At 33.3% G+C, this 20489-nt stretch overlaps 2 protein-coding genes across 4 annotated transcripts; both read left to right on the top strand.

Annotated features, from left to right (window-relative positions):
* The first annotated feature begins 7719 nt into the window (after positions 1-7719).
* LOC133313112 (uncharacterized) lies at positions 7720-11422 on the top strand. 2 transcript variants are annotated; one of them, XM_061514440.1, is made up of 2 exons: positions 7720-8589; positions 11037-11422. In XM_061514440.1, the coding sequence occupies exon 1, from the start codon at positions 7748-7750 to the stop codon at positions 8585-8587; it is 840 nt and encodes a 279-aa protein (XP_061370424.1). In that variant the 5' UTR covers positions 7720-7747; the 3' UTR covers positions 8588-8589; positions 11037-11422. The 2 variants fall into 2 exon arrangements, with proteins under 2 accessions (XP_061370424.1, XP_061370425.1); XM_061514441.1 differs by having other exon boundaries at positions 11060-11422.
* A 2094-nt stretch (positions 11423-13516) lies between these two features.
* Positions 13517-20035, top strand: LOC133313108 (KIN17-like protein). Of its 2 annotated transcripts, XM_061514434.1 has the most exons (4): positions 13517-13676; positions 13862-13902; positions 15325-15429; positions 18377-20035. In XM_061514434.1, exon 4 carries the CDS (start codon positions 18384-18386, stop codon positions 19572-19574), a length of 1191 nt encoding a protein of 396 aa, XP_061370418.1. In that variant the 5' UTR covers positions 13517-13676; positions 13862-13902; positions 15325-15429; positions 18377-18383; the 3' UTR covers positions 19575-20035. The 2 variants fall into 2 exon arrangements, with proteins under 2 accessions (XP_061370418.1, XP_061370417.1); XM_061514433.1 differs by having other exon boundaries at positions 13517-13902.
* Positions 20036-20489: the final 454 nt, after the last annotated feature.

A 20489-nucleotide genomic window follows, 5' to 3' on the forward strand; every position in this document is an offset into this window, starting at 1 on the left:
CTGCTTTTTTGCAGAATGGATCTCAGGTATCTAAAACATCTTTCTTAGGTACCTCTTAACCAGGTAGATGCACGGGATCTTAGTCTACATCTCTTACTTGAGAGAAATCACACTTTAACGTAAATCCTTTAGACTCCAACGTGCTTATCAACAATCCAAGTTTTCAATTAACACTGTCTTTGGTCTCATCAATAAACACAATATCATTTGCAAAAAACATACACTGTGGCACTTCCTCTTGGATATCTTTTGTTAGTTCATCCATAACCAAGGCAAAGAGATAAGAACTTAAAGTCGAACCTTGGTGTACATCTACTGAGATAGGAAAATAACTTGATGTTTCATTACATGTTTTCCCACATGTAGTAGCCCCACCATGCATATCCATAATTGACTTTGCATACTTTGATGGTACTTTTTTGTTCTCAAGAATCCACCATAAAATTTTTCTTGGGACCCTGTCGTATGCTTTCTCAAGATCTATGAACACCATACGTAAGTTTTTCTTCTTTTCTCGATATCTTTATATTAATTGTCGCATCAAGAAGATGGCTATTATTACTATACAAAATTACTATTTAGTGAATAGTAATTATTCTCCGTTTATTACTATTATTATTGCAACAAAATTATTCCCCATTTATTATTATTTTTACAACAACAAAATTCCAAATTTTTTACTATAAAATAGCGATATTTTTACTATAACAAATTTTTTACTGTATAATAATGAATTTGTTGCATTTGATTAAAATTTAGAGTTTTTTTTTGGCAAGCAATTAGTGAATTATTGTTATAATTTTTTTAAATTACAACATTTTTTTAAATGTACATATTAATTATATTAACATATATTTATTGCAACAAGATTATTACATTAAAAATAGTAATTTTGCAGTAATTTTGTAATTTTATTGTATAATGGTTAATCAATAGTATTTAGTATTTCAATGAATGAACGAGAACGATGAATGAGTGAAAGGCTAAAATGGTGCCACCTGACATGTTCATATGAGTTCCCTGAGGAGCCTCGGCACTCACCTAAAAAAAACACATGGTTCAAGGGGTGCGTGACTCAAACCTTCTAGACCAAATGATCTCATTGATAAATATGAATACTAGATAAGAAAATTGAAGGAGTAAAAACCCTTGTTTGGTCAAAGAGTAATTTTCATCGTTTGCATTATAAAGCAGGAGTTACATTTTCCTATTTTTTAAATATTTGATCTCCCTATTATTAATATGTGTAATAGGGTCATAGGGTGATCTCGTGTGATAAGGTGTATTTTTTTTTGACACTATGCATTTAGAGTAAATTTTCATTTTTATTACGCATACTATTTTATTAAAATTAAAAATGTAAAAATATAACATATAAGATATATATATATATATATATATATATATATATATATGAAAAAATATTTATCCTTTTAAAGAACATAGAGTTATATTATTTTAAGTAAGAGAAAGACAAAAATTAGTATTTTTTATTTAAAATTTAAATTATAGAAAATAACTCAGTTTCTCTTCCATGATTTTCATTGTTTGTATCGTTTTCACACATTAAAATAAAACAATTTTATGTATACATCTATCCATCTTTATGTATATAATTTTATGTATACATTTTCCTTTAAAATAAAAATTTCTAGAATACTGACGTAGCACTCAATTTTCTATACATCTATCCAATAAAAATCATACGCAAAACATTAATGCTGACAAGTAAGAGAGAGAAATATTAATTAAAATACACATGTTTGATTCTGAATTGCAGATGTACATACACTTGTACTAAAAATGAGCTTCTTTAAAAGGACATACACCAAAATCATATATATATATATATATATATATATATATATATATATATATATATATTAGCTCTTTGAGAGGAAGGATATTGAAATATCTTTTGAGTACATATCGCATTTAATAATTGATAAAAAAAATGAAAAGGATTTGTAAAAGACAAAAAACAGATTACAATTATAAAAAAAATTATTGTGATAAAAGTGTGGGAAACAACTTGTTATGGATCTATGTAAGAGACATACTTGGTTGAAGGAATATAGAGGAGAATATATATATATATATATATATATATATATATATATATATATATATATATATATATATAAAAGCAAGGTTTAAAGGGGAAAAAATTACCTGTTTTAATAAATGGGTGTACCAAAAGTTTGCTCCAATGTAAGAGGCCCATACCATAGTACTTAAAATCTTGATTTATCAATATGATTTTAAGTTTTTATGATTTTTTTATCAAAACGATTTTTTCAATATTCCAAATGCTTTTATGTTTTTACTATTTTTTTACATTACGTTTTATGATTTTTTAGTCCTTTTCCGATTTTACTTAAAATATCGGTTTTAAGTTTTAACAACATTGGCCCACACTATAGAAGGTCCAAGAAGGGGCAATTGAAATAAGAAACTAAGACAAATAAAGGAAAGGATCAATCAAGATGTCAATCTTAATACGACAACAATGAACCTGGACATGACCCATAAAAGAGCCGTTAAAGGTCCAAAATTTCAATACCCATAAGTGAATCCTATAAATAAGAGATAAAGCCTACAGGTATCGATATTGTAGTTAAAATCTCGATTTATCACTACGTTTTTATGATTTTTTTATCGAAAAAGTTTTACTAATATTCAAAGCGCTTTTACGTTCTTATGATTTTTTATTATTTTTTTACGTTATGATTTTTTTTATCCCCTTTTCATTTTTACATAAAATCTCGTTTTTCACTTCCTTGGTATGAACATCTTTTTTTTTTTTATAGTTTTGTTATGGACATCATCTCTATCTATTGTTGTTATGTTATTATTGTGTACACACACCACCTCTTTGGCTAATGTCGGTATTCGTAATGCACAATAATCTGTCACGCTTAAAAGGTGTCTAACCTATAGATATTTGAGTGAGCCCTTAGATCCAAGATCAACACACTAGTCTTTGGCTAGACATCTTTGTCCCTTGGACAAAACACAACTCAAACAACCAATCAATCTGGAAATGTTGCATGCAAAATAAAATAAGCATCAGGATATCATATGCAAAAATTCAAAACTCTTTTGAAAAAGAAGTGAGCCATTATGGGTTTAATGTTTTTCTTATTATAGAAGATAATTCACACATATAAAAGTGTGTGGCCTAAGTCAGGAGAAGGGAGAGAAAAAAAAATATAAACCTCATATATTTTTTATGTGTAAGAGATAAATTTATCTCCTACAATATAAGAAACATTAAACCTAAGATTATACAGTAAATGATTCTTTTTCATTTGTGAATGAATTATAAATAAAATTAGACGAGCCAAGAAACAAGGAAGCACGGACACTTGTAAAAATAGGGAGAGTCGTGTCCGACACGCTCCGACACGGCGTCGGACACGCGGTCAACTTTTTCCGACACGTTGACTATTCCGACATGCGAATTTGACCGTGTCTAACACGGTCAAATGGCATTTTCGTAATTTTTTTTAATTTTTTAAAAAAATTAAAATATATTAATAAAGTTTCCACCTGATCATATCAATTTTATTTTTTTGTCTTTTTTTTCCTTAAGTAGATAAGAAATCATCTCAGCATCATTGTTGTCAATTCCTATCACGCTCTTGTTGTATCTCCTTCTCTCTGATCTCTCTCTAATATGATTTGATCTCTCTATCTGATATTATATCTCTCTCATCCCTGTTCTTATTTTTTTATTAAAGCTTCCATATTTATAACGTGTTGATGGGTATTATTAATTTAGTTTCATTTTTTTGTTAAATTATTAAATATGAAATGAAATATACACTATATACATTAAAATTATTATTTAATATTAAAACGTGTCCCAACGTGTCGAAATTCATAATTTTTTAGGATTGACGTGTCGGAGTGTCGTGTCGTGTCACGTGTCGTATCGGTGCTACATAGCCAAGAAGTATTACCCTAAATGTTTGACCAAACAACATCCATTGAAAGATGTTGTAGAGAGTTTATGAATTCATGATAATTGATTCCACTAGTTAAATAAAAAATTATCAATTTACAAGTTCTTGCACTTAGCATTATTCATAAACTTTTGTTGGCATGACATATGACTTCAGACTGTACTCTGTCCTTCGTAATTGATCAAGTGCAAAATTAGAGTAATCAACACAAAAATAGGTCAAGAACACCAATTGGCACACACAATACATTAACGTGAAAAAAAATCACGGAACTTTTATCGGAATTCACCAAAATCCTCTGCTATTAACGTTTAATAGTAACAAGTACACAACAAACAATTTTTCTCTCTATCTCACGCAATCACGCGAGAGTCTTTGACATTCTTTTTCTTCTTATTTTCTGCCGCTGCAATTGATTTTAGGTTTAGGTCAATGGGTTGTGGATCCAACAAATCTCCACATTCGTGCCAATCGGGGAGGTAATTACCTTTGATTTTACGTGTCAGTGTCCTTGGAATCGAAGACTTTCCTTTCAGCTAAACTTTTCCCGACAAAAGCAATAGATCGATAAAATTGATCAAACCAAAATTACAAAAAATCCATAATGATAAAAGTCTTATATTTCTTTTTTGAAATACCTTCATTCTCCATTTGCGTGATGACCGAAACATTATGACGGCGTGCATGTAAGGTAAGACTTGGAACACCCAATGAGCTTCTCAAAATCACTTAGAGCCTCCTTGTTGTGCTCGAAACCACATGTGTCCTTGATCTCATCAAGTCGGAATCGTGCTTGGAGTCGAGCATTGTATCTCCCTCGTCTTTCCTCTTTTATTTGTCTCCAAATAAGCAAAGTCTTCTTATTTGTATCAATAGGAGCATGTAATTCATGACTAGTTTTCAAGAATGAGCTTTCAACAATTCCCTTCTCCTCTTGCAGACTTTCCAACCTTTTCTTCTTGTAAACCTTGCTAACTGAAGCCCTCGAAGACTTTTTGGTATCAATTTTTTTGACGAATAAAGGTTTTCTCATAGGTATGCATCCCTTTTTCATATGCAGAGACTCCATAGAGCTTTGATGTATCACAAACCAAGGTTGAGGTTTGTTAAAATAATAATAAGAGAAATTACCTCAAATCATTCTCACAAAAATAAAAACTATGCTTTGAAATAAAAAATATTAATGATTTTTGTTGACAAGGATCGATTTTCTCCTCAATTCCCTCAAATAAAAGTGGTAAGATTATCCAATCATCAAAAAAAAAAACTTATTCATAGGGAGATTTGTATAAATAAATTATTTTTCTTTCCTAGAATAAATCAATCAACGATTATATAATTTCTTTCTTTAAATAGATCAACCAACACTGTATAAATCACATATCTATATATAAATGAAATCAATCAAGTATGAATTCCTTTTAAATTCTCTAAATTTCTATAATTTTTAACATGAAAAATTTCCTCCACTTGATAAGAGAAAAAACCATTGACTTCAATTGGATAAGTTGAGATAAACTCAAATCGTTGTATATTAAGAGCTAATCAATCTTGAGAGCTAAGTGAAACATATTATACCCTTGAAATGAACTCATCCAAACCTAAACATTTAGATTTATGTAATAGTATTTGAGGGAGATTATATTTACTACCTCCTTTTCTTACTACCAAATTTTAATCGTTCATTTTCGTCAATCTAACGGTTATAATTTATTAGATCATATTTAATAATTAATTATTAATTTCCAATAAATTATAACCGCTAGATTGACGGAAATCAACGATTAAGATATGATAGTAAAAAGAGTTAGTAAATATAACCTCTCCCATAGTATTTTTTAATTATTATGCCTAGCTATTGAAATTTTGGCGTATCAGTTTCTTTTCTTTTTCATCAAAATTCTCTAATAAAAACTTTTTTATTTAATAAAAACTTAAATCATTATCACAAAAATAAAAACTATGCTTTAAAATAAAAAATATTAATGATTTTTGTTGACAATGATCGATTTTCTCCTCAATTACCTCAAATAAAAGAGGCAAGATTATCCAATCACAAAAAATAAACGTATCAGAGGGAGATTTGTATAGATAAATTATTTTTCTTTCCTAGAATAAATCAATCAACGTCTATATAATTTCTTTCCTTAAATAGATCAACCAACACTGTATAAATCACATATCTATATATAAATGAAATCAATCAAGTATGAATTCCTTTTAAATTCTCTAAATTTCTACAATTTTTAACATAAAAAAATTTCCTTGACTTAATAAGAGAAAAAACCATTGACTTCAATTGGATACGTTGAGATAAACTCAAATCATTGTATTAAGAGCTAATCAATCTTAAGAACTAAGTGAAACATATTCTACGCTTGAAATGAACTCATCCGAACCTAAACATTCAGATTTATATTTACTATCTATTTTCTTTACTACCAAATTTTAACCATTGATTTTCGTCAATCTAACGGTTATAATTTATTGGGTCATATTTAATAACTAATTATCAATTTCTAATAAATTATAACCGTTAGATTGACGAAAATCAACGGTTAAGATTTGATAGTAACAAAAAAAGTTAGTAAGTATAACCTCTCCCACAACATTTTTTAATTATTATGCTTAGCTATTAAAATTTTGGCGTATCAGTTTCTTTTCTTTTTCATCAACATTCTCTAATAAAAACCTTTTTTTTTCTTTAATAAAAACCTTTTTTTCTTTAATAAAAACCTTTTTTCCATCAACATTTTTATGGAATATTTTTAAAACAATTATATTCACTCTTTGTGTGATGATTATGTTATTGTTGTTAGCATTCTTACGTTCAGATAATACTTTTTTTGGTTGAATAAAATTTATTTATTCAATGATTGATAAACAAAATTAAATTGGATTATTAAAATTATAACTTTATAAACTGGGTTTAAATTATGACGCAATGAAAATTAAGTTTTGAGTTCATTAATTGTGATAAACTTTTGTATTTTTTCTTGACGATGGAGAAAAGAAGAAGAAAAAAATATACTCTCAAGTTTGATTACCAAAAAAAAAGATACTCTCAAGTTTTCGTGAAAATTCAAAAAATAATCTCTTAAAAAAAACCCTTACACTATAAGACAAGTTTGCTTTTTCACTTTCGAGATTTTACAATAATCAAAAGAAGTTAATCATTAAAAGTATTGCTAAAAAGTTCGGAGCTTTCTTAGTTCAAATTTAATCTAAAAAACCCATAGTAAATAGTAATGTATAAAGGGAAATCTCTACATTAGAAATATATTTTGCGTAAAAATATTTTATTACCTAATTGCAATTATCTCTATACACTTTCTAACTTCTCAAAGCACAATCATAATTTACTTTATATATTTTTAATTAATAATAAACAAAATGGTAAATATATTAGTGTAATTAAAATGATGGTTTTATTAGTGTTACGTAACATAATGTAAGTGTTCTTTTTAACTCTCACATCAAAAGGGAGAGAGAAAGTGGAATGATGAAAGAGAAAGAAAAACATATGGACCCCACCTCTTTAATGTGTGTGTGAGAAAGTGAAGTTATATTATGTTAAATAATAAATATAAAATCCTAAAATGATTTATAGGTGAGAACCACGCCTACGAAAGAAAATCACTTTTGGGCTTAGGCCCGTTTCCTTGACGGGTTCGGGCGACCCGAACTATCCTCTTCTAAACTCCCAATTATTCTAAAACCCTAGACTCACTCTTCTTCTTCTTCTTCTGATTCTGAAGAAAGAGAGTTGAGATTCCACAATGTCGATGTCGAAGAGTTCGAAGATGCTGCAGTACATCAACTACCGCATGAGGGTGACCATTCAGGATGGTCGCCAGCTCGTCGGAAAGTTCATGGCCTTCGACCGCCACATGAACCTCGTTCTCGGTGACTGCGAAGAGTTCCGCAAGCTTCCCCCCGCTAAGGGTAAGAAACCCACCGACGGTGACCGCGAGGACCGCCGCACCCTTGGCCTCGTTCTCCTCCGTGGCGAAGAGGTTATCTCCATGACCGTCGAGGGTCCCCCTCCACCAGAAGAGTCACGCTCCAAGGCCGTAAACGCCGCCGCATTGGGAGGCCCCGGCATCGGCCGCGCCGCCGGAAGGGGTATCCCTCCTGCTCCCGTTGTTCAGGCTCAGCCTGGTCTTGCTGGCCCAGTTCGCGGCGTAGGTGGCCCCGCTCCTGGTATGATGCAGCCGCAGATCTCGCGTCCGCCGCAGCTCTCAGCGCCGCCTGTCTCTTACCCGCCTACGGCGCAGGTGATGCGGCCGCCTGGCCAGATGCCGGGTTATCCTGGCCAGGGTCCACCGCCCATGGCGAGGGGTCCACCGCAGCCTATGCCGCCTGGTCAATTTGCTCCGCCAAGGCCCGGTGGTCCGCCGCAGTTCTCTGTTCCGCAGTTTGGACAGAGACCTATGGGGCCTCCTCCGCCTGGGCAGATGGTGAGAGGACCTCCGGCTCCTCCTCGTCCCGGAATGCCGGCTCCACCGCCTCCTCGCCCCGGGATGCCGCCTCCGCCTGGTGGTGGTGTTCCTGTTTATGGTCCACCTCGGCCTGGCATGCCTCCTCCGCCAAACAATCCTAATCAGCAACAACAGTAATGGTAAGTGTGTGTCTTTACTATTTTACTCTTTTTCTATTTTTGTTGTTGATGAGAACTTCTATGTTTTATGACAATGTAGCATTCTTTATTTTTGTGTGTAGAGATAGTGATATCTAGAAGAAATGAAAAGTGGTTCTTAATAAGTCCATGAGCCTGGCTGAATTTCTTCCGAATTTTTCCTATTTTTGGTTCTCGCCATATTCTCAAAATGTTGCTAAAATGTGAAATTTTTGTGTGTTACTTGCAATAATTTTTTTCTGAATGTTCGCTATTCGACTTGCTAAGAAATTGAAGTAAATATCGTTGTTGGCTGGGGTGGAAAATTGAGAAGTCTGGGGTAGGTGGTTCGACTTGTGCATGAGCTGGAATTTTCAGATGTGATTGGAGTTTGAGAGTGTGTTCTTTCTGGTTTTGGGGTTAGGCGTAGGAAAATCTGATGAAACTTTTCTCTGCGTGTACTTTGTTTCTCTATTTTGGTGGTCCTCTTGTTTTGATACCCTGCTATGGCCAAATTGCTCTAGTAGTTTTTTGTTGTCATTTAAATTGTATCTCTACTTCTGTTTAGTAGGTACCCCAACTGTTTGTTAAAAGGACTCAACCATATAACGTTGGATTGATCCTTTCTTTTGCAGTTTTGCTAGCATGTAGTGTTTTTCATGATGCTTCCTACTTGCTTACGAGTTATAAATTGTGAAGAGTTATTGTAGGATCAATGTTTTGAGGTTTAATCCAAATGGGCTGTCAATTTTGGGATAATGGATTCCCAATCTGAAGCTTGGTTGAATTGTTATGAATGACCATAAATTAGTAATTGAAATTAGAATCAAATTAGCATTTGGTGCCCTGCAATGTTTGATCTAGTAATTAAGGAATCATGCGCTATCTAGCAATCACATATCATTTTATGAAAAATGCTCATCCGTATGGTAAGAACTTGTCCACTAAAATAGCACCCAAAGTGGATTATGTGATGGAGCTTTATTGGGGCCACAAGCACAAAATAATAACTGCACTAATTTTGGTTTTAGTTTGTCACAACCGAGACTTAAAAAGTGTGATTCTTACAAATTTTAGGTCGTGATTTACTACTCTGTTGTGAACTACTTGGCAGATTTGAGGTTATGATAATTTGAATTAAGGTAGGCTCTGAGGCCCGAACTTAGTTTAAAGCTGAAATTTTTATATGGAACCTTAAATGTGGAACCTTAAATGTTGCTTGAAAAGTTTGAGTTTGTATAATTGCATATTGTATATGAGGAATTCTTTTCAAACCTTATTTTGGTTAGTTCTAACTTGAATTCAAGTATGAAAAGACCTATTGTGTGCCTCAATTCTCTTTGAAATTTTGTTTAGCTTTGAAAATGAGAGTTTTTTTACCCAAATACTTCACCATTGTTAATTAGGTGACTGTATGAAACATTAAGTTTCTGCAAGTTCATCTTTTGCTCGTCTTGACTTCTATGTAGGGACCATTTGTTAAATTTAGTTCTCTACTATTTTCTAATACTTCCTAAATTTGTGATTGTTTAATAGTCTATTTGATCCATTTTCTATGCAACAAAAATATGTTTTCCCCTTCTGTACGAATTTGTACATATAAGTATACTATTTGTGGTAGCCAAGGTATTATCTGTGGTGAACCGCTGGAGCTATTTTGCTAATTTTTGATTTACTGGGTTTCCTAGTGAGTTTTGAGCTCACCCCTTTGCAAATGGTTTCAGATTTGTTCAAGAACAACCATGACCACCTTGATGACATTGATTGCAATTGATTATGCTTGGGTGTAGGTTTCTGATGAGGGAGTTTAAGCTAATATTATTAAGGACATTAGGATTAACTTTGTGGATCCCTATGTAGTCATTGTGGATCCCTATGTAGTCATGTATCTTTCTGTTAATCAAGTCTTCTAGCCTTTTGTTACAGGAATAGATGTAAATGTGTAATGGAAAAGTATTCTACTCTTAAAAGTTTTTGCTAAATCGTAAATTTTATCTGAGTTGACTTTGAAATGAATGAAATTTTCAAACCAAGAATGGTTATGTAAATATGACAGGAATTTATGGTATGTAATTGAGAACCTTTTAAAATGTTTCAAACAAAATTGTTTTAAATAAAAGAATTGAGTAAACGACGAGTAACAAACTAGTATTAAGGAAAGTAGAATACTAGGGTTTAGGGTTCTCTGATTATGGGAAGAGCATCGTGGACCACAAATTTATGTGAACAAAATCTATTTTTTCCCCATGAACACTAACTGCACTTGATTTAATACTAATAGAATTCTACGGGGCTGTTGTACTGCTGTAGGCTGTAGCTATGGTATTGAATCTTTTTATCCAACCTCTTGTACATTTTTGTCTTGCTTCATCTTGTAGTTGATATAGTTTTTCTTGTGAGACCCCTATGTGGTTATTTAACATCCTTCATTTTTGGTCTCTTTTAAATAGGGAACTTTAAATTATTGTGGCAGGTTCTTCTTGCTGGTGCTCTGAAGATATGGATGGACCTTGGACTTCTTACGCACAGTTGAATATCCCGCTTGTACTTAGGAAGTGATTGTTGCTTGTATAACCATGTTGCTTGTATAACCATGAATCATTCTCTTGTTAGGGATTTATTTTTTTTAATTTTGTCTTGATGAGAATGAGTTATGTTAGAACAGTGTTTTGTTTTGGAGGAAGGCATATGAATCTCCTGTGTAGATTGTCAACAAAAAGAAAAAAAACAATGCCGGATTTCAAAGACTGCATATTGATTTCTGAGTGTAGGACAGGATCTGTGACCACTTATATCTTTCGGGCTATATAATATAATTAACTCCGGTAATGTTTCATGAACAATCTTTCTGTTTATCCATAGTAATTTTGCCACATTTTTTCTTAGTATAATATAGTTATTTTCGTGAAGAAGCAAATGTTACTTAGATGATTAGTTCTCGGGATGGATTAACAGAGTATATAATAGGGAATTTTCTGTGGGTGAGGAGCTGCCGAACTTTTGATATTGGCATCCTTAACTGTCTATATTACCTATTTTTCAAATTGTTTATAATTTCATAAATTATCTTCGATTTTTTTAATACAAGTTAAATTTATTTTATTTTATTATTTTTCTGTCTCTCTGTTTTCTTGTTAGTCCTTTTTAGTTAATATGTTTTTTAACCCAGTACCATATCTGCAGTAATTGAGCTTTTATTTTGGTCAACTCAGTAAGTGAACTTATGTGATTAAAATTTTACAAATATCCAACATGTCACTAGCTTGCCAATGACAACCCAAAATAAGAAGGGAATCAAGGATCTTGTGTGTCACAAGATCAACCAGTCTTTGCACGAACTTGAACAAAAACCTGGCCAAGGGTTTAGTATTTCGTCAAAACTAAAATTCTACCTTAAAATGTCTGAATAAAAGTTATTGGGAAAAATAAATATTATGTTTACGAAAATTCTTAGGTCATGTTATAATAGAGATAACCAATTGTGGGATTTATTATTTTTAAAATAAAAAAATGAAAAAATTGACGAGTCCATTTTTGTATTTGTGTAGAAAAATTATTTATGTCATGTAAAAATGTAAAAGGAGAAAAACATTACCAAAGTTATTTTATACCTCGTATATATGAGTAATAAATGCCAAAATAGCTCCTGGAGTTTATAATTTTTTTTGTTTCAAATTTTATCAAATTTCACAATATGCCTGAAATTTCAATGGGTAAATCCAAAGCCGGGTAAATCCAAAGCCCGGTAAATGAACCTAAAATGTTTTTTTGGTCTTCGATAAAAGATGTATTACAAGTAACTGAAGCAAGTGTTAAAAATAGGGAAAAAAATGTGTGAACTTTTAAAGGGCATAATTTTTGGTCCTTTTAAGAGAGATAAATATAAATAAGTGAGATTCATATTTTTTATTTTGTTTTTATTTTTTTCTAGTGAGACCTACATCTTTTTGTATCTATCTCTTTCTTAAAAGGACTTAAGTTTATGTCTTTTTAAGAGATACACACTTTTTCCTAAAAATAGTATTTTCGATTTTTTCTTTTTTGGTATGAGTGTTTTTCATTTATTATTGTGCAAATAAAATAAAAAAGTTAAAACTTATGGAGAGTAGTAAAAATGTTTCTTCAAGGCGACATCTCAACTCCGGCCAAGTAACATGTTGTATACTTTCAATCAATGTTATTAAACCCGGACCGGTGATCGACTCGGTCGGGGTACCGGGTCATTGGGTCACTGGTTTAACCGCATGAACCAGATATATATATAAATTTATATTTTATACTCAATTATATCATAAATATTTTAAATGGTGTAAGTAGTTTAATGGTAAAGACTATAATTTATATCTTCATAATAAGGGTTCGATTCCCACTAAATGGTATTTTGAAATAATTCTATTAAATGATAATATATATATTAAATGGTGCATATTAACTAACAAATAAACTCAGCTTAGTAGTAAGTTGTTGTTGGACATTCTCACAGGACTCGAGTTCGAATCCCAGCAGCTATAACTTTTTAGTTAATTATTGGAGAGAAGCGGGAGAAAACAGTTTTATAGATATGTATCTCATTTTCTTATAAGAATGAAAGGATAAAAGATGTGTCATTTAAAATGGCACACTTTTTTTATCTTAATAATAGTGTTCTTAATTTTCAACTTTTCAAGGGCTACGACAAAAATTGAAACCACTATCGCACCGGAAAAAAAGTTCCTAGTGTAAATCCATGGAGAGACGAGGAACTTCGATTTGAGAAATATATATAAGATAGACATGATTTATGAGCGAAGCAAAATTAAAAATAAATAAATAAATAAAAAAGCTTAAATGTGCTAAGCACCGTAGCCAAAAAAGAGAGCCTAAATGTGCTAACTATATAGTATTTACGACTTACGACGACACCGTACCAAAATAAAGCGCTCCCCTCGTTAATTTTGCACCCTTTTGTTTTTGTTTTTCCCAATTGAAGCCAGAAACCAGAGGGGGTTTTGTTCTTCTCAACAAGGCGATTGATTTTTCCTTCCATCCTTTTTAATTAGAGCTGTCAAAATCCGTAGGCCTTTCAAGCCTCATCTTCAGCCCTGTTTTTGGTAGGGTTATTTTTCAACCTATCCCCATAACCCTCTTGTCTATCGGGTTAAGATTGGGAGCTCCAATTTTTTTAATCAAATCCCTAATTTCTCTTTCTTCTCTTCGTTTCTTCTTCTTCTTCACAAGTTCTATAGCTCTTCTGATATCTTCTTCTTCTCCTCCTCCTGGTTCTTCTTCTTCGCAGTTTCTTCTTTCTTCTCGTTGTTCTTCTGCTTCTTCACAGAGGTATGATTTCGGTTCTTCTTCTCCTCGTTCAGGTTTATACTTGTCGCGTGGTAGATACATGATTTTAATAACGAGGTTCCAACAGCTGAGTGATATTGTTGTAAACATGCTTGGTTTCATATTATACTCTATTTTTCATTATTGTTTATTCTTTTTTACCACCACCCCTTACTGATTAATCACATTGTTGTTTGTGTTTCCTTAACTTTGAGCGGATCGTGAATCTTTTCGAGATGTGCTTATTCTCTCTCTCTCTATCTCTTTGCTGTTTAATTTATTTTAGTTGAAATATTGGTATGAGTTTAATTAGCTTCAATTTATAAACAGAAACACTAGTTTAGAGTAGTCGTTAGTGTTGTAGTTATATAACTTCATTTATGTATTTTTTTTTTTAATGAAAAATCAAAGAAAACATGAAAACTGATATCAATTTTAAAGATTATCCATTTCCAAAATATAATGTCAGTTTGATGTTCCCGTCATTACTTGTACATGCACGGGAGAGTTTAATTATTGAAATCTGCATCATTTCTGGATCAGGTATGGGAATTTGAAAGAGGAGACCGTTGAAGATTTATTTCAGTTTAGAACAGTTAGAAAAAGTAACAATATTTTTTTGTATGCAGTACAAAGAAAAAGATCAGTGGCTGTCAACTTCCCTTTATGCTTTAGTTAGTATACAAGAGTATAGGATCTTCGTAAGATGAGAGGGTGCATTTATTCATGTAGTACAAGAAGACCTAGATTTCTGAAATTGTAACTTTTGATGAATGATCAGTAAAAGAAGCAATCCTAAGAGTGAAGGCATAACAAAACATTGAATTACCTGATTCACACATTTACTGTTCAGGGATCTGATAAAAGTAATCTAGCCTTTTTGATAGTTTTTATATTGCCTTATAGCTTTCGAGCATAATGGGTTTGGCTGGAAAAGCTTATATTTGTAGATCTCAACCATGATATACATTCATTTCAAATATTGAAGCCTTATGTTAATTGCTGCTGGAGCTAAAACTAGGTATAAGTGGTACCTCATATGAAAATTTCATAAGAAGTATGCATTTGCCTTTGCAACTAAGATATACTGTTCTTTGATTTATGTGCTTTATTATTTCGCGATTTCCCTTGGGCAGAAACTGTTCTGTTGATGAATAGCAGATTTGGTTGATCAATACCTGATTACACTTTGTTTGCTACTTTGCTTCATGAATCCAGTCAAGTCCACCCAATTGTGGCATCCTTTTCAGGAGGGGCAGTTGGCGTGATTTTAGTACTGATTAGTTGATTTTTGGCCTGTGGGGCTGGCTATATGGGTTTTTGGCCCATGCAGGCTTTTTTATTTGCGGGCCTCTAGCCCGCACGGGCAAGGGTCTATTGGGGTGGGGTGGCCTGTTTTGACAGCTCTACTTTTGATCTTTGCAGATTGGGATCGGTGAGAGGTTGAAATTGAACCTGTTCTTTGCAGTGCCTCATCCATCTGCAGTTTGGGGTTCTCTTCATCGTTCTTCGACTTACCTCCGATAATAGGTAAATGATGAATTATCTTATTATGTTCCATATGGCTGATTTAAGCATGTTCTCTTTCAACCAAAGTTTTGAGCAAAAATGTATAGATTTATACATTATAACCATCCAGAAATTCTACAAGGATTGAATTTTCCAAAAAAAAAGGAAAATTAATTAGGATTAATAATTCTACAAGTATTAATAACTTATGGAATCTCTCTCTTCCTCCCATTCTGTTTGTCCATCATTGTCAGTATCCATGTACAAGTCATTTCACCAATTTCATGCCCTGTGTGGCATTCTTCTGGAAATTTATGCCTAATAGTATCATACTTTTCTTTGCTATATATTTCTTTCAATTCTTATCTGCCTCCATCCTTTCTATGGATCTCAAATTCATCAGTGGAACAGAGCTTATGATAAAGCCCTATATGACATCGTAGGGAAAGAAAGTTGAGGTGCATGGTATTTGGCTTTGAATATTAGACTATTAGTTGGGTTGCTTGGGTAAATGCATCTCTGCAGTGTCTGTACAATGTTAAATTCACCTTATGTATTGAGCTAAAGTGATTCAATTAGATATTAAGAATATATAGTTAAAGAGTAATTGACTTGTTTGGCACTGTTGAATCTTTCCATTGAGAAAATTGTTATTCTAGATTGGGCAGTTAAAAAAAGCTATTCAACTTTTCCTTCTATTTTGAGAACGATATAAAATGTAACAGTCGAATCTTGTTAGCAGTTCCCTTGCTTATATTGTTGAGTTTCAAGATATTTGTGGTTGGATGTTTGAAGAAATGGATGCTACCTGCCAAGTTGGTCTTTATTTATAATTATAATTAAATAGTGTCACTGTAGTCCATTGTTACTTATCAAAATACATGCCTCTTTCTTAATGTGAAGTTCAAATTATATACCGAGACAGTACATGAGTATACGTGGAGTTTGGATCCTCTCCATTTTCCTTGTTGAGATATGTAGTCCCACATTGGTTGTATGAGCAACTAATGTGGCCTTTATAAGGCCTTGGGCACTCCCACCATTTGAGCTAGCTTTTGGGGTGGTGTATCCCAAGGTTCTTTACATGGTATCAGAGCCTCGCCGCCCCCCACTTTCTCTTGTGGCGTTTCTTAGCACAGGTAGGCTGGGCCTGTTGCATTGTCCACTCTTCAAGCCCAATGGGCTCTTGTGTGAGGGGGCGTGTTGAGATATGTAGTCCCACATTGGTTGTATGAGCAACTAATGTGGCCTTTATAAGGCCTTGGGCACTCCCATCCTTTGAGCTAGCTTTTGGGGTGGTGTATCCCAAGGTTCTTTACATTCCTCAATAACAGGACAGAGTCCTTTTATGAAAGTGTTAGACACAAATTTTATTATGAACGGACCCATCATGATTTGTGTTGGGTCCACTAATATTATACAAATGCACTTTGTTTCTCTTTGTTTCGTAATATGACCCCTTCATGAGACTGAGAGAATTAAAATCCTATATAACTGATGTCAAATTTATAGCCAACTCTTTGTTTGGACTCGTCACTCCTGTATGCAAAGCTTGCACTAAAGGCATGGATTATTTTTAGGGAAAAATATTTTTGCTTTTGCTGTAGATTTGTTTTTTTTGCCACACTCACATAAAAGTAAACGGGTCCTATTATAATGAGAATAAAGAGGAAAAGTTAATGGAATATAATGAGATTCACTTACTTTTATGTGAGTGTGGTAGAAAACAATTATCTGTAGTAAAAGCAAAAATATTAAACCCTTATTTTTAACTTGATATAGACTGGCAATTAAAAGCAGTATAGAATTAATTGACTAGGGGATTTCAAGTGAAGTTTAGGGTGGTGTGCCTCAATGGGGGATTGATAAATTAATTGGAATTTTTGGGTAGTTTTAAGGCGATTGAACAAAAAAAGTTTTCTATATTAGAAAGCAAATGTGGTTGTTACCAAAATGTCAAAATTTTGTTGGTTTGGTAGACGTAGGCCTCAATACTGGTCCTAGAGTTAATATTATTGCAACAATGGAAAAGCAGCATACGCAGAATTAGGACTATTATGTAATTAGCCTAGCCCAGCGAATTGGTCCAAGATTTTATTTGGGCTAAGACAGTCCATGACCTGAAGATGAAACATTATCGGGGCCTACCGAATTTCCCTTTTTTCACAGTCTCTCTTTCTCTCGGCTGAAAAGAAAAGAGAGAGGAACAATATCTATCTATTCTTGCAGATTTTGTTTATCTCTTCTTGTTGATCGAGAACCTGCTAAAGTCTTACCAGGTATTGCCATGTATACAATCCCTATGTCGTTTCTTTTTTCCTGAAATTTAATCGATCAACTTATGTCATAATTTCTTTGCTATTGGGTTTGTGAGGGAAGGGTTTAGCAGTCAAATGTATGAATCGAGAAAAAACTAATCTGATTCTTTCATGTGTCAGAATATTTTGTTGATTGTATTGTATAGTTTTATAGTTTACTTGGAAAAGCCATCTGTTTCGCCCAGGGTTTTCATTCATCTTCCCTGTGATTTCGTAATTCACTTGGTCTTGTCAATAGCTGGGGTTTGCGATTTTGGCGTGAACTCAATGACATTGTAGCTTCTTGTTGTATTTCTTCTAAATCATTCAATGTTTCTGTTACTAGATTCTTCCAATTGACTCTACCTCTGCCTACTTCCTTTTTTCTGTGAGTTGACAATCATAAACCGCAACTTAGCCGCAGGGGTAACAAGAACAATGCCATCCTCATTTTCAACTTGTCATAATTACATGATTTGAGTGATTATAGTTTTAGTGTAGATGCTTATTCCAAAATACTGCTGCTGCTTGTTCTATTTTATAAGAATTTTAGCTGTTTTCCAATGCTTTGTTTTAAAAAAGAAGCTAATTTCAGTTGCATAGGAGGAAGGAATCACCTGGTTGGCAGGATTACTAATACCATTTTGTTTGATCTGAAACGTTTCATGCAGATTTTCAATGGGGAAAAATGAATTTCTCACACCTAAAGCAATTGCCAATCGAATCAAAGCAAAAGGACTGCAGAAGCTTAGATGGTATTGTCAGATGTGCCAGAAGCAATGCCGAGATGAGAATGGGTTTAAATGCCACTGCATGAGTGAAGGACACCAGCGTCAAATGCAAATTTTTGGACAAAACCCACATCGGATAGTTGACGGCTATACTGAAGAGTTTGAAAGTTCTTTTCTGGAGCACATGAAGCGCAGCCACCGATTCAGCCGTGTGGCTGCCACTGTAGTTTATAATGAATACATAAACGATAGACACCATGTTCATATGAACTCCACTCAGTGGGCTACGCTTACTGAGTTTGTAAAGTACTTGGGTCGAACTGGCAAGTGTAAGGTTGATGAAACACCCAAGGGATGGTTCATTACATACATAGATAGAGATTCAGAAACCCTTTTCAAGGAGAGGATGAAGAATAAGAGAATCAAGGCAGATATGGTAGACGAAGAAAAGCAAGAGAAGGAGATCAGGAAACAGATTGAAAAGGCTGAGCAATTGATGCAGCTACCTACTCCCGAGTCTGATCAGCCTTCACAGGTTGAGCCTCCGAGGGAACTAAATGTGGATGATGGAGTTAAGATAGGATTTTCTCTTGGGTCATCAGCTAGGCCTGTGACCAAGGAAAAACGTGAGGCATCGAGGGTGGTGTTTGATGATGAAGAGAAATATGAGGAAAGGAATTCTGTAAACAATTTGAAGAGGAAAGAAAGTGGTGGTGGAAAATCAGCTTTGGATGAAATGATGAGGGATGAAGAGAAGAAAAAGGAAAAAATTAACAGGAAGGATTATTGGTTGCATGAGGGAATTGTTGTTAAGGTTATGAGCAAAGTCTTGGCAGAGAAAGGGTACTACAAGCAAAAGGGCATTGTGCGAAAGGTGATTGACAAGTATGTTGGCGAAATAGAAATGCTTGAAAGCAAGCATGTACTCAGAGTTGATCAGGCAGAGCTTGAGACTGTGATTCCACAAGTTGGGTGCCGTGTAAAAATAGTCAATGGGGCATATCGTGGATCAATTGCTCGGCTGTTGGGGGTGGATACAGATAATTTTTGTGCTAAGGTGCAGATAGAGAAAGGTCCCTATGATGGCAGGGTACTTAAAGCTATGGAATATGAGGACATCTGTAAAATAGCCCAGTGAGTTTGCTAGTTGGATTGTTTGTTCTTATGTATCTGTCTCTAGTGTATCATCTTTATAACGTGCTACTGTTCTGTTTGGAATACTGAATTAGCAATGGATACTTGTTCATCAGTAATTTCAGTATCCAATGAATACTTGTTTGAAATGGATACTGCAATGGATACTTGTTCTCAGTAATTGCAGTATCCAAAATATGCAATGGATACTGAATTAGCAACGTGCTACTGTTCTGTTTGGAATTCTCATGGAATAGAGGCCTTCTTGTTGTAAATTGTAATATGCATTTTGCTATGTTGTGGAGCACTTACGAGAAGGTTGTCCGTGACGAAGAACTAGTAGTATCGAATTTTTCTTTGTACTGCTGTTTCAAACATGTTGATGTTAACTTAGTCATGGATAATTCAAGATTCTGTTAAAATTACAAATAACGAATTTGCAGAAGGAGGATATAAAATTTATCTTGTAGTACATAAATCACCTTATTCTAGTAGTCAATTGAATCTAAATAATATACAAGATAAACAAAGTGATATTGTGCTCAACTGTATTAACTGAGAAATAGGAGAAAGGATGTTTGTAGTATTTTGTCTACTTCACCGCTATGATGGTGATTTTATTAAAGCTTCCGCCATTGTAAATTACAGTAAAAGGTATTGGAAATTGGGATACCTTGAAAATGCAGTTCTGGAAGTTTTTTTTGTGAGCTGGTTGAATAAGATTGTAAAAAATAAGAATTTGACTCTTCTAGAGTTATGGATGCATTTAAAAATAGAGTGTGAAGTTATAATTGTTGAATGAAAAATAATTGACATTATGATAAAGTACATACAGTGCATAATAAATTATAGTTATTAAAATTTCTTTCTTTCATTTTTTTAATTAACGAAAAAAATATTATCTTATTTTTTAAAATGT

Source organism: Gastrolobium bilobum, unplaced genomic scaffold, assembly GCF_033153095.1.
Source record: "Gastrolobium bilobum isolate Gb01-03AN ecotype WA unplaced genomic scaffold, APGP_CSIRO_Gbil_v1 utg4070, whole genome shotgun sequence".
NCBI classification, from domain to species: domain Eukaryota; kingdom Viridiplantae; phylum Streptophyta; class Magnoliopsida; order Fabales; family Fabaceae; genus Gastrolobium; species Gastrolobium bilobum.